The sequence below is a fragment of the Protopterus annectens genome, chromosome 6.part0, assembly GCF_019279795.1.
Source record: "Protopterus annectens isolate FY-2018-M chromosome 6.part0, PAN1.0, whole genome shotgun sequence".
Taxonomy (NCBI): Eukaryota; Metazoa; Chordata; order Ceratodontiformes; family Protopteridae; genus Protopterus; species Protopterus annectens.
Window position 1 is genome coordinate 1,842,283,262 of NC_056737.1, and position 14,458 is coordinate 1,842,297,719.

Genomic DNA, 14,458 nt, shown 5'->3' on the forward strand with positions numbered 1-14,458 from the left:
GTTCTAGGGTGGTGGAAAATTGAAATTATATCTTTAAATACATTTTACAGTAAGGCTGTTTATTATAAATGATTTGTTGACTGTCTTTTATATTTTGTGGAACTAACAATGAATATAAATTGTTGTTTGAAAATCTTAACAATGATTCTTGAGTTTTTGGTATTTATATTTGGAGAAATAGGCATGAAGATTTATTTCCTTGATATTACCTTAGAATGGGATAGACAATGTAAAGATTTTGAAAGTAATATTTATCGTAAGGAAACATTTTCCAATGGATATTTACATTACAGAAGCAATCATCCAGTACTTGTTCAGAAGAACATCCCAAGAGGACAGTTTATAAAAGCATCTAAGATGATTATCATGGACTATGAATTTACTAAGGAAGTGGAATTTATTATTTCTTTACTTATACAAAGAGGGCACAATACAGATTATTTGTTAATTGTAGCTAAAGAAGTGAGTTTGAAAAGGAATGCCTGTTTTGCACCAATTTTAACCAAGTCCTTTGAAAAAACTAAAATTAGTGGGCAGCTTACTAACAAAATGCCAGTCTGTTTTTTAAGACATGTCTGTTGATAACTTTAGTATGCTACAGTTATTTACAATAACTGGAAAACTGTAGAAGGGAACAGCAAATTATATAATGTTGTAGGTAATCAACCATTATTTGTTTATAGAAAAACGAACAACTTTAAAACATTATAGCAAAATGATAATACTAAAATTCTTCTTGCTTTTACTAATAAAAGTAAAGGAACCTACAAATGTGGGGCTTGTGCATTTTGTGGCTTTATTTGTGAAGGACCTTATATTATTTTATAAAATTTAGAATGAGCGATTGGGTACATGTTCATTTTACTTGTAATGATAAGGGAGTTGTCTATATTAGTGTTCCTGATGTCAACCTTTTATATAGGCATGAGCACTAGAGTTTTAAAGCAAGAAAATTAAGGAATATTTGTACTCTATTAAAAGGAAAGATTTAAACATTTTTCTTTTTGCAAAAAATATAAGGGATTTTTTTGTACTTGAACAAGTTTTAGTAGATTTGAGGGGAGGTGACTTCAAAAATAAGTTAAGAGATAAAAGGACATAATGGCAGTTAAAACTTAGGGCTGGTCATTTTCCAAGATTAAATGATACTATAAATATTAATTTTTATGTTTTGTTTCTATACATTTATTTGACATTTTAATTAATTACATTTATGATGGGATTGGTGTATATATATATATATATATATATATATATATATATATATATATGTGTGTGTGTGTGTATACATATATGTATATATGTGTGTGCGTATGTATATATACAAGTATATATATATATGTATATATACATATATATATATATATATATATATATACACACACACATGAATCTACTTCAGTAGATCGAGTTATAAGAACACTGAAGACAACATAAGCAAGACTAAAATGCGGAAAGCACACATTACCAAAAATGCAAAACGTGGATTAGTATATATTCGAAAACTACTAACTAACTAGCGTATATTGTCTGTGACTAGTAATATGGTATGAAGGTGTACATTATTTTAATATGTTCTACAGTAATTCAGACAGATTAATTATTGCATGTAGTTTGAGCTGTGCAATGTTATAAAAGGGTATAGCACTTTAACCTGTTGTATGAAGTACTGGAAAGTTAAGATGGCTGATGTGACATACGGCATTCCAGGAAGTATTGGAACTGTGTATGAAATGATGCGGTCACAAAAAGGAAAGCATATGCTTGTTGTGGACGGCTATCTCTATCATTTGGAAAAGTCCTGTAAGTCTAAGAAATACTGGGCTTGTAAGTACAAATGCAGAGACAAGTGTAGAGGAAGGGCTGTAGCCATTAATGTTAATGATGGTGAAGAATTATGCAAGTCGGTCGCCCATAAAGTACAGTTTTGTACCTACCATAAATGTAGATGTCCGAACTGGATAGCATCTGCAGTCATAACAAGTGGGTTGTCCTGTCGTCAGGCAGCCCTGCAGTCGGCCGGATTCCAAAGTCCGGGTCCGGCTTCGGCTGATGTCGCACTCCATCCGACGTCATCTCTGTTGGTCTTCGGGTATAAAAGCATCAGCCGACGCCATTTTCCTCAGTGTTTCTTGCCCCAGATGCCAGTAGCCCTCTTGCAGGCTAAAATTTGGATAGATGCCAGTGTTTCCAAATAGATAGAGGTAAACACAACAATAAGCATATATGTACATATATACAAACAAATACACCATAAAAGACTCCCCCCCAACAGCTAGCTATTAGGAGGGTAAACACCCTAGGAGTACCACAGAGGGAAGGAGGGAGGGTAATCCTGACTGCAGATGCTATCCAGTTCGGACATCTACATTTATGGTAGGTACAAAACTGTACTATGTCCTTCATGGATGCATCTGCAGTCATAACAAGTGGGTAGAATACCATAGCCAACTAGGGAGGAGGATAAAAGTAGATTATGGTGTGTTTAGGATCCCTTGCAGTACAGCAGTGGCAAACCCTGCTCGGGATCTGGAATATAGAGGCAAATTATAATGCTTGGCAAATGTATGCACGGAGGTCCAAGTAGCCGCCTCAATAATGTCTTTGGTTGCCACTCCTCGTAAGAAGGCTGTGGTAGTGGCTGTTGCCCTTGTAGAATGAGGTCTTATGTTCTGTGGAATTGGTTTTCCATGGAAGGAGTAACAGTATCGTATGCAATTTCCTATCCATTTGGAGATTGTCTGTTTGGAAATAGCTTTTCCTTCCCTTCCTGTTGCATAAGCTACAAAAAGTTGGTCAGTCTTTCTGCTATTTTTTGTTCTGTCCAAGTAGTAGCGTAGCTGTCTATGTACATCCAAGGTATGCAGTATTCTTTCCCTCTGTTTTGTGGGTTGGGAAAGAAGGTAGGTAGGTGGATTGCCTGGTTTAAAGACACTCTGGATACCACCTTGGGCATAAATGTAGGATTTGTCCTCATGGACACTCTATCTTGGTGGAAGATTAGGAAGGGTTGCACTGCCATTAAGGCCTGTAGTTCTGAAACCCTCCTTGCTGAAGTAATTGCCAGTAGGAAAGCAGTTTTCCATGACAGGTGTTGTAGGTCTGCTGTTGCTGCTGGTTCAAAGGGTGATAGTGTCAACTTTTCTAGCACAAAGTTTAAATCCCAAGCTGGTAATGGTGGTTTCTTTGGAGGTTTTACATTCTTGATTCCTCTGAGGAACTGCCTGAGCAAAGGGTGCGAAAAAACAGGTGGATCAAAGCTGTATTCTGCTGAAATAGCTGATGCATGTATCTTGATGGAGGAGTAGGACAGGCCTGAATGAAGAAGTTCGGCCAGATACTCCAGAATGTTAGGCATATCTATGTTTGACACATCTTTACCTCTTTCCGTACTCCAAATGACAAACCTTTTCCATTTTCCAGCATAGTTCCTTCTTGTTGAAGGTCTGCGTGCTTCAAGAATAATGTCTTTAACTCTTTGGGAAAGTTCTGGATTAGCTGCTGCTATGTGATGTTCCATGCAGTCAGTTGCAGCGTTTTAGGTTTGGATGTATGATGCTGTAGTTGTTCTGAGTTAACATCAAAGGCATCAGGGTATTGGCCACATATTGCTGCGAGACATGCTCTTCAGTAGTGGGTACCAGTGTTGTCTTGGCCAGTTTGGAGCTATCAGGATTATCCTTGGACGTTCTTCCCTGATTTTTAGCAGTACCTTGTGTATCAAAGGAAGAGGTGGGAATGCATATGCTGTTAGGCCTTTCCAGTTGAAGGAGAGTGAGTCCACTTTCCATGCTAGTGGGTGGAATGTCCTTGTGCAGAATTTTTGAGCTGGTGATTGAGAGGTGATGCGAATAGGTCTATCTGTGGCATTCCCCATTTCTTTGAGATGGTCTTGAAGATGTCCGGGTGCAGCTTCCATTCGTGAGCATCCGTGGTTCTGCTTAATATGTCTGCTAGAGTATTGTCTTTCCCGGTACAAATATTGCCTGTAACTGAATGTTGTAGCTGAGTGCCAGGGTCCACAGCTCCAAGGTCATTCTGCATAGGGGTATGAATGAGTGCCTCCCTGTTTGTTGATGTACCACATGACTGTGGTGTTGTCTGTCCTTATCATCAACTGGCCCTCTTTGAGAAATGGTTTGAACTTTTGGATTGCCAGTTTTACTGCCAGCATTTCTTTTAGATTGATGTGCAGGTGAAGTTGATCCTGTGTCCACAATCCTTGCACGCATTTGTCCAGCATGTGGGCCCCCCATCCTAGGTCTGAAGCGTCTGTTGTGATGGTCTGGCTTGGTTGACATCTGCGAAAGGGTAGGCCTGGGTTTGACTGGCATGCCTGAGCCCACCATAGGAACTCTTGTTTTAAGCATGGAATTAGTGGGATTTCTGTTTCTAGGCTGTGTCTGTGTTGGGACCATAAATTCTTTAGGTACCACTGTAGTTTCCTCATATGTAGTCTGGCAAATGGGACCAAGATTATGCATGATGCCATGAAGCCCAAGGTCTGCAGAACTTTTCTTGCTGTTAACTTGTTCAGTTTTGTTAGTGCCAAGAAGTAAAGAGGAAGTTATTTTTGTTTTTCTGTAGTCAGGAATGCCATTTGTTGTACTGTATCCAATTCCGCCCAAGAATGTCCTTGTTTGGGATGGTATCAGCCTTGACTTTTGTAAATTGACTGTGTATCCCAGTCCTTGTAGCAAGTAAATGACCCTTTGTAAGTCTGTTGTCAGCTTGCTTTTGTTGTCCCCTTGTAGCAGGCAGTCGTCCAGGTATGGGTAAATTTGAATTCCCTGTAGTCTGCAATGGGCGATTACTGATGCCAGGCATTTTGTGAATACTCTGGGCGCAGTAGATAAGCCAAAGGGCAATGCTGAGAATTGATAGTGCTCTGATCCTGCAAGAAATCTGAGGTATCTTCTGCAGATTGGTCGAATGGGGACGTGCAGGTATGCCTCCTTGAGATCTAGAGTTACCAGCCAAGACTCCTTGCCCAGCAATGGAAGAAGCTGCTGTAGGGTCAGCATTTTGAATTTTGGGACAATGATGTATGTATTTAAGGTGGACAGGTCGAGAATTGGTCTCCAACTTTTTTCCTTTCTTGGAACTAGGAAAAGTCTGGAGTAGAACCCCTTTCCTTGTTCTGCTGTTGGCACTCTTTCCACAGCTCTCATGTTTGCTAACTCCATTATCTGGCGTGAGCCTCTGTTTTTTGATTTGGAGGTAGATTTGGCATTCCTCTTTTGACTGGTATAGTGTGGAAGTGAAACCGGTAACCTTGATCTATGGTTTGTAAAATCCACTTGTCTTTTGTTATGTAGTGCCAGTTTTTTGAAAATAAGGTTAACTTTCCGCCTAGAGGAGCTGCTATTTGTTCCCTGGTAGGCGGATTTAGGATTAAGTCACTGTGGTTGTGCTGAAGTAGTGGCAGTGGCTGTGTCTGTGCCTCTGTTGTTACCTTGCCACTGTCGTCCTCTGTAGGCACCTCCTCTGGATTGGTTTCTGCCTCTGGAACATCTATTTCTGCCCCTTTGAAATTTTGTGGAGTCAGGAAAGGACCAATTTTTGGCAGGCCAGTTCCTGCTAAACCTTGGGGGTTGAACCTGTAAGAAATCTTTAACAGTTTGAACAGATTTTGCCTTTTCTTCCATTTTCTTCATAACCTGCTGGGCAGGTGTACCAAACAAACTTGTCTTGTCCATAGGAGCATCTAGCAACTTAGCTTTAACATGATCCGGTAAAGCTTGTTCTTTTAGCCATGCATGCCTTCTTATCACTGTGCCTGTCATGGCTGATCTAAATGAAGCCTCCAGTGCATCATAGCCACATTTTAAGGAATGGTTGCTAACCTGTTGTATGTTATTTACCATCTCTAATACATATTTCTTGTCAAGAGATTCATCAGTGGTTAGTTTTTAGTTAACTGATCAAGCATAAACTCTTGGTATTGTATCATGTGAAACTGACAGTTTAAAGCTCTAGCTGAAAGAGTAGCTGAAGTGTAGACCTTTTACCCCATCTGTCTAGTGACCTTGCTTCCCTTTCAGAAGGAATAGGGTTTTGCTGTGGTCATTGCTACTGCCTTGGGACCCTGGTATATAGTTTCTGGGTCTGCAAGTGGGGCCTTGTAAAGGTGGTGATGAGTATCTGGCACCCTGTAAAATCTGTCTGGTTTGGCAGGGCTGGGGTAAAGAATCTGGAGCGGAGCAAACATCATTGAAAGCATCATCCACCACCGAGAGAACAGGAGGTATAGCTAAGGGCCTGTGCTGTGGGAGGTGCAGAAAGGTCCTAAGTCTTTTCTGGAGTCTGAAAAATCCTGTTGCTGCCATTGAACTGTTCTCGCATGGCATGCAAGGTTTCCCCAAAGGAGAATTCTTCCGGTGGGGAAGCAGCTGGAATGGATTCTTCAGCATCAGAATCTTCAAAATTGGAGAAGGGAGCCTCAGGCTGGTCAGTCATGTCTGATTCATCAGCAGAATCATCAGAAGACACTGGCTCAGGGGGCTCTGCCCTAGGTCTCTTCTCTGGGGGCTGAGAGGCCCTGTCTGGGTGAGATTGAGATCCTCTAATTAAAGAAATTAAATCTTCTGCCAAAGAAAGCATTTGAGAACTAGAAGAGGGCCTGGATGTGGGGGGTTTAACAGGCACTGTTTTAGTAGTCTTGGCTGCTTTAGCCCTGGCGAAGGCCTTAATGGACATGGCAGCTGGAGGCCTAGCAGCACCACGTGCTGGGGTAGAGACATCCAAGGGGATGGTGTCTGATAAGTCAACCACCGTAGTGGGTAAAATTTCTGAGGTCGATTCAAGAGTTGTAGCAGGGGCCTCAGTTGTAAGAATAGGTACATCTGTACTTTGAGCAGTTTTCTCGGTTTCGGCCGAAACCGAGACACTCGCGGTTTGCTTAACCGTGGTTTCGGCCGAAACCGCGGACCGCGAGTGTCGGTCTTTATCTTTGCGTTTTGGGGTAGTCGGAGGATCCGACGGCATAATGTACGCAAAATCAGAACCGAAAAACTGTTCTGCAAACTCCGACCGACGCCTAAGCGTCGTCGGTTGAAAGAGCACAGGCGAACAGGCTGCTACGTCGTGGGCTGGGCCTAAACAAGGCAGACAGTAAGAGTGGAAATCTTTATGAGGTATTTGTTTCCCACAGGTTAAACAATTGTTAACTTTTTCTGACATCGGCTGAGGCAAGAAAGAGTCCCCAACGGGTACTTAGCTTTAGAAGTCTTGGTAGTATTCGGTAGAAGTAATCTCTGGATCCGACCGACCGGCACTTGCGAACAGCTTTTGCTTCAAGAAAGACTGAGGAAAATGGCGTCGGCTGATGCTTTTATACCCGAAGACCAACAGAGATGACGCCGGATGGAGTGCGACATCAGCCGAAGCCGGACCCGGACTTTGGAATCCGGCCGACTGCAGGGCTGCCTGACGACAGGACAACCCACTTGTTATGACTGCAGATGCATCCATGAAGGACATCCATGCTGGGGACCCTTGTGAGATAGAGAAGTATTCAGTGTGTAGTAGCTTAACGCAAAGGGCTGAGTTATCAAGAGATACACCGTGTTTAATTGTGGCCGATGTGCTTGCTTCTACATCATTAGACTTAGCTGCAAGTGTGCCTAGTAGGAAATGTTTGTTGCAACAGATTACGAGAGTGCGTAAGAAACACTTTACAGCAATGATAGATGCTGTTTAACATTGGAAAACTTAGATGTTACACTATTTCCATTGATGGATGGGATGTTTTTGCAAAGGAAATCTGTTGATGTTGCCAGTAATACTGTTGTAATAGTGTTTACCACTGTTAATAATCTATATGCTATGTCCAGAGCAACAATTTGGCTAATGGATGAAATACACTTTAGTAAAGGGACTGTATGCAGACAGCTATACAGCATTCACGGATTGGTTAAGTACGGAGCTTACAGTAAATCAGTACCCTTGATGTTTTCACTGATGTCTAAAAAAGTCGTTGAAATCGTACAACATGATGTGGAACTGTCTGTTTGAATTGATGGCAGTAGAAGGATTTCAAATCAATGTCAGCTATGTGTTGTGTGATTTTGAAATAGCAGCTTTAAAAAGTGTGAGAATGAATATTAATGGGGCTGTTTCAAAGGGCTGTTTTTTCCATTATGGAAGGAATATCTGGCATAAATTGCAGTCTCTTGTGCTAGCTGGGTTGTACAACAGTTCATATAGATTTCAATTGTCCGTGAAGTGTTTGGCAGCATTAGCATTTCTGCCAGAGGATGAGGTGTTGCCTGCCTTTCAGTAACTACGTGCTAATTTTCCTCCTGAGGGCTCTGATTTGCTAAAGTATTTCTCAGACTGGTATTTGTTGGGGAAGCAAAGAAAATTCACTACTAGACATAATGTAGTGTCTAAATTTTCACCTTTGTTTCCTGTACAATTTTGGAATGTGTGGGAGTTGAATGCTTTATTTTTGCCACGTACCCAAAATTCTGTAGAGGCGTGGCATAGGCGGCTGAGATGTTTGTTGGGGAATCGTGCATCGGATTTGCGTGTTATGATATTTACTTTAGCCAGGGAACAGAACAGAGTGGATGAGTTAAAAATCCGGATGTGTGCAGGCTGTCCACCATCGCCCAAGAAACACCGGTTACTGCAGAGGCAATAACAGTTTGAGTTTTTGTTGGAACACAAAGCAGATTACACTGTGTTGGAGTTTCTTAAAGCCATAGCAGCACTATTAAAGATATGAAATACGTGTACTACACTGATGGGAAGAATTGTAATTGGCTTGAGTGATTTTATTATGGATATGTCATGTTTTTGAGCACTGTTCTATTGGAACTGTACTGTGGAAAATGGCATTATGGAGTATTGCAAGACATTGTTTTGTGACACGGACTTATGTATTTGTCGATGCACATGTGGGTGTTTTGTGTGCGTTTTCAATAAGTTATGGCATTGGATGGGAGTGGTACATCACGTCACATCAGCTGGTTATTTTCGGTATTTTGTGCTTCATTTTTTTGCTGTTTCAGTTAAGTAAATTCAGTATTATTAGGTTTGCGCATGTTCATTTTCGGTTTTCTGTGGTTTCGCCGTTTTAGTCTCGCTTATGTTGTCTTCGGCATTCTTATAATTCGATCTACTGAAGTAGATCCATATATAAATGTGTATATATATATATATATATATATATATATATATATATATACATATACACACACACACATATGTATATATAAGTGTGTGTGTGTGTGTGTATATATATATATATATATATATATATATATATATATATATATATATGTACTGTTGTTTTTAATTAACTTTTGTTTCTGAAGAAACCTGTTTCAGATGAAAGCGATGAATTAAATGTTTGTACGCTAAAACAGCTGATTTCTCTCCTTGCGCTTTTTTGTGTTTTTTTATTATTTTGATTTCTATTTACTATAATAAATAAATAAACAGCAGCATGGTGAAGTAATGAACAAAATGTTTGACTATAATAATCAATATTTTGTCCACCCCATTCACATGATCATCAATCTAATTGCTGACATTTTAACATAACATGTCCCTTCAGTGTCTACTACACTCAAAAATGTATCACAGTGAGCACAGTATGCTTGAGGACATATTTTACTTAAAATGCCACATTTTATCTATTACTTCTGTGCTGGATTATATATTCAACTGCATGCATATTTCATAAAGATTGCGAATATATAAAACATTAATACCTGATCTAAAGTTTGCGCAGATGTCAGTATTTTCTGCTCTTCTTTAAGACAATTACTAATAATCATGGCCATTTGTACAGGGTCTTCTTGAAAATGATCCTGAAAAGTCAACAATACCAAACGTTAGCATTTTTAAAGTAATGCATTCCAAACTGTGATTAGACATTTCACAATGTTTTGAAATTTTACAAAGTCATGATGTATACACTCATGCTGGAAAAATAAATCCTGCAAAAGACATGGGGAAACTAAACATTTTCTTCATACCACACATGATTATTAAACATCTCCTTCATAATGTAACACAGCCACTTTAATAACAGCATCAGTTACAATTTTAGGTTGCAACAAACCCTAATGCTACTACTTTCATATAACTCATACTTAGTATCAAGTGAGTCTGTAACAGAAAAGCTCTTTTACATTCCCCTTTAAGCTGTTTGTTTACAGCTGAAGGTGAAAGCTTTTGTTCAAGAATTCGAGATTATCTATGTAAGATCACTGTACAATATACAAATTGGCTGACAAGAAAGATGCCTGGTTAAAAACGCAATGGAAGCAAAACTGCTAGATATCCCAAATGTATACAATGTATGATGTTTGTGATTTTTACCTAACATAAGCTCATCAGTGCTATTCTGTAGACACCGCAACAAAATGTGCACAGTATTTTTAATCATGCAAAACTAATCCATGAATGAAAATGTTAAAACAAACACAATTTACAGGTGTAGTAGGAAGAGGTATTCCAGAGAGCTGTAATGCAAAGGATTTCTACAAACCCCTCAGACTAGTTTTGGAATATGAAGCATTTGCCACAGATGACAGAAAAAAATTAATAGTTTTTGGAACAAGTCTGCGAGTAGTATGCAAATGAACTAAAAAGAAAAAAGGAGATGAGAATGATTTGAAAATTATGGTCCAAGTGATGAAAGCTCAAAGATGTAGCACAGAAACAGCAACTTTGAAGACAGAATATCTGCTACACCAGGTGAAGGGTTTTGTAGCTGACTTAAAAATATTACAATTCTAACTGAACACTTAATCTGAAACAATTGTGCATAAGAAGAAAAAGGACAAAGTGAGGACAAGTAAAGAAAAAGGACAAAGTCAGCACAATTAGTTATACAAGATGTTTGAGATACTGAGTGAAAGTACTGTTGTAAAAAATCCTAAAATAACAGTAGATGTCTTTCTCTTCATTGTTGCAGTATCCAGAACAGAAGGGATATCCTGCCCAGGGTAGACTGACACTCGGCCAGTATACAAAAACTTATTGATTTTGTATGCGCAGTACATCACATTTATGTTCCCCGCACAGAATGTAGGGTATAAAAAGACATGTATAGATGCAACCACTCAGAACTGAATTGCCCAAGAAGAGAACAGTCACCACAGGACAAAGAGTCCATGTACATCAAAAAGGAAAAACTGCAGAAGAAAAGGGGGAAACCCTCAGCAAGCAGGGAATCCAAAACAAAACCAGAACAAACAAGAGGGGGTTGCAGGGAGGAGTGAATACTACAACAGTGAAGAGAAAGGCATCTACTGTTCTGGTAAAATTTTACACAACTGTACTACATCCTTCTACAACACTGTTGCAGTATCCAAAACAGAAGGGAGAGTAAAAAAGCTCAAGAAACAGAATCGGAGGTGGAAGACTGAGAACAGCCCTCAACAAACCCACATAAAATGCTTTCAGCAAAACCTGCTCTGGCCCTAGAAACCATGCTTAGTAAAGGTATGCACTGAAGACCCAAGCAGCAACTTCAGGGATGGAATTGATGTCTAACCCCTTGAAGAAGGCACCAGAAGAGGCAACAGCCCTAGTGGAATGAGCTCTAACAGAAGTAAACAGAGATTTGCCATGAAAAGAATAACAAAAAGAAATGGCCTCAGACATCCAATAGGACATGGTTTGCTTAGAAACAGCCAAACCCAATGTCCTGGGATGAACAGAAACAAAAAGCTGATCAGACTTATGAATGGCCTTAGTTTTATCCAAACAGAACCTCAGCTGTCTGTGCATATCCAAGGTATGCAGAACCCTCTCACTAGCAGACTGAGGAGAAGGGAAAGAGGAAGGGAGTTGTACTGACCGACTCAAGGACAACTCATTTACTACCCTGGACATAAAAGAAGGATTAGTATGAAGGGACACCCTGTCCCTGTAAAAAAACAAAACAGGTGGAATGGACAAAAGGGCCTGAAGTTCAGAAACCCTCCGAGCAGAAGTAAGAGCCAGCAACAAAACCATCTTCCAGATACAAAGCTGCAAAGACGCAGAATATGCAGGTTCAAAAGGAGTCTGAGTCATTTTTTCCAAAAAAAATTAAGGTCTCAAGGAGGAGGAAGAATAAGTTTCCTTGGAGGCCTAATATGCAGGATGTCTTTAAGAAATTGTTTGACCTCAAAACAAGAAGTCAAAGGAGGATTCAAGGGCAGACAAGCAGAACTGACTGACGAATGGTCCTTCACAGAAGAATAGGCCAGGCCAGACTGGAGTAACTCACACAAATAAGATAGGACCAAAGGAACCCCAACTGAAAAAGGGTCCTGGCTACAAGAATGGCAACAGATCAAAAATCTTTTCCATTTGGACATAAGATTTCCTAATAGAAGGTTTCCTTGCCTTCTGAAAACCCTAAGCATGTCCTCAGAAAACAGATGCCTGAAAGGGATCAAAACCCTATCAGCCACAGTGTCAGTTGAGGAAGTGGACAAGTAAGGATGGATGAGAGACTCCTTGTCTTATGTGGGGAGATCCAATAGGTGAGGTAACTTGTGGTGAATGTCCTGGCAAGATGCATTAAAAAGGTGAACCAGTGCTGTCTTGGCTGAAAGGGAGTCACTAGCAAGATTTTCAGGAAGTTCAGCTGAATCTTCTGTAGGACTCTTGGAAATATAGGAAGATGAGGGAAAGCATCAAGAAATATCCCCTTCCAAGGAAAAGAAAAGGCATCCATTTTCCATGTCAGATGGGATGGCAATCTGGAACAGACGACAGAAAGCTGCCTGTTCAGAGGGGAGGCAAAAAGATCTACCTGAGAAATACACCACCAATGGACAATGTCCAGAAACATGTCTCTGTGAAGCATCAATTGGAGAGCCCATGTCTAAGACCTTCTCGGCCACTAGATTGTGCTCTGAAGTAATATATATTGGCTGAAGAGTTAATTGATAACTGAGAGCCACCTCCCAAGCCTGAAAAGCCACCCTGCAGAGGAGGTAACATTTCATACCTCCCTCCTTGTTGATATACCACATCACTGTAGTGCTGCCTGTGAACACCTTCAAGGGGCCTGGACAGAACATGGGGTAAAAAGCTTGAAGGGCCAGAATCAGAGCTCTCATCTCTTGGATGTTGATATGGTCTGACTGCTGATGAGGAGGCCAGAGACCCTAAACTTTCAAGTAACCAAAAGAAGACCCCCCCACCCCATGTCTGAGACATCAGTGAACAGTTCTTGAGAAGGGACTAGAGGCTGAAAGGGTCGACTTGGGTTCAGAGTAAACTGCTAAAATCAACACTCAAATTCCTTCTTTAGACAGGGAAGGACAGGTGCACTGAAATTCAAAGGGTGACAATACTGCAACCAAACTGACTTGAGGTACCACTGAAGCTTCCACATATGCAGTCTTGCTAGAGGAAGCATTGGAATAGAAGAGGGCATAAGTCCCAGGGCCCAAAGAACCTCCCTGGCTGGCATGGCAGTCAGTGGAAGAAGAGACTGAAAGAAGGCTGTCAATAACAAAACTTTTGGCGGTAGAAGAGAGGCCAGCATTGGCACTTTCTAAATCCTGCATTCCAGATATACACGATCCTGAAAAGGAGTCAGAATGGACTTTTAGAAGTTGACAGTAAATCCCAGACTTTGAAGAAGAGAGATGGTGAACTTCAGATCCTGTAACAAGTGACTGGGAGAAGGTACCTGAAGCAACAATTTACATAACATAAAATATGAATGCATTAGAGCCTGCAGAAACCAATCACAGGAGTTAGGTATTTTGTGAATATTCTTGGGGGCAGCAGAGAGGCCAAGGGGCAAAGCAGAGAACTGAAAATGAAAATAATACAAATGTAAAAACTCCTTGAAATGAGGGTGAATAGGGATATGAAGGTAAACATCTTTCACATCTAAGGACACCAGAAAAAAGCTTGGGATAACAAATGAGGAAACAGGATTTGAAGAGTAAGCATATAGGTTCACAGGTAGGTACTAGGCTATCAGCCCTGAGGCCTATATAAGCCTAGCCTAAAAGGTTCCCTGGCTTTTGCCACCCAAGAAAATTATTTTCCTGTGCCCACGTCGAGCAGTGCCACAGAAGTGGGAAGTCTATGGGACAGGAATCTATCCCTCCAGCATGTTCTGTTTATTGTGGTGACAAGGTTTAGGTCCCTGGAGCGTGTAGTTTTGAGAGATTGGGATTTCTTTAAGTGTAGCATGTCCAACAGCTCTGGGTTTGACATAGCTTTGTATGTTAGGCACAGATCGCCTCTGAGTAGGCGATATGCAATGGAGTACAGCTGGAGTTTTTTGAGATGGTCTGCATATGACATCTGTTTGAGGCTGGTAATCTTCTTTGTGACGTATTTCTGTGGCCTTTCCAATTGTAGGTGTCTTGTGAGATACATGCCAAACGAGACATTGTACTCTATAATGGGTCTGATTAAGGATGAGTAGAGAGGAACAATGACCTCCTTTTTTCTAGAGGAGAACCCTTTTGTGATGAGG

General features: G+C 40.5%; 1 protein-coding gene across 3 annotated transcripts in view; it reads right to left on the reverse strand.

Moving 5' to 3' along the window:
- Positions 1 to 14,458, reverse strand: part of STAT1 (signal transducer and activator of transcription 1) — a 1,683,855-nt gene that overhangs the window by 1,355,288 nt on the left and 314,109 nt on the right. For all 3 annotated transcript variants that reach the window (XM_044075195.1, XM_044075193.1, XM_044075194.1), the window contains one exon: positions 9,723 to 9,821. In XM_044075195.1, coding sequence (XP_043931130.1) covers positions 9,723 to 9,821 — 99 coding nt within the window. The remainder of the gene's footprint in view (positions 1 to 9,722; positions 9,822 to 14,458) is intronic.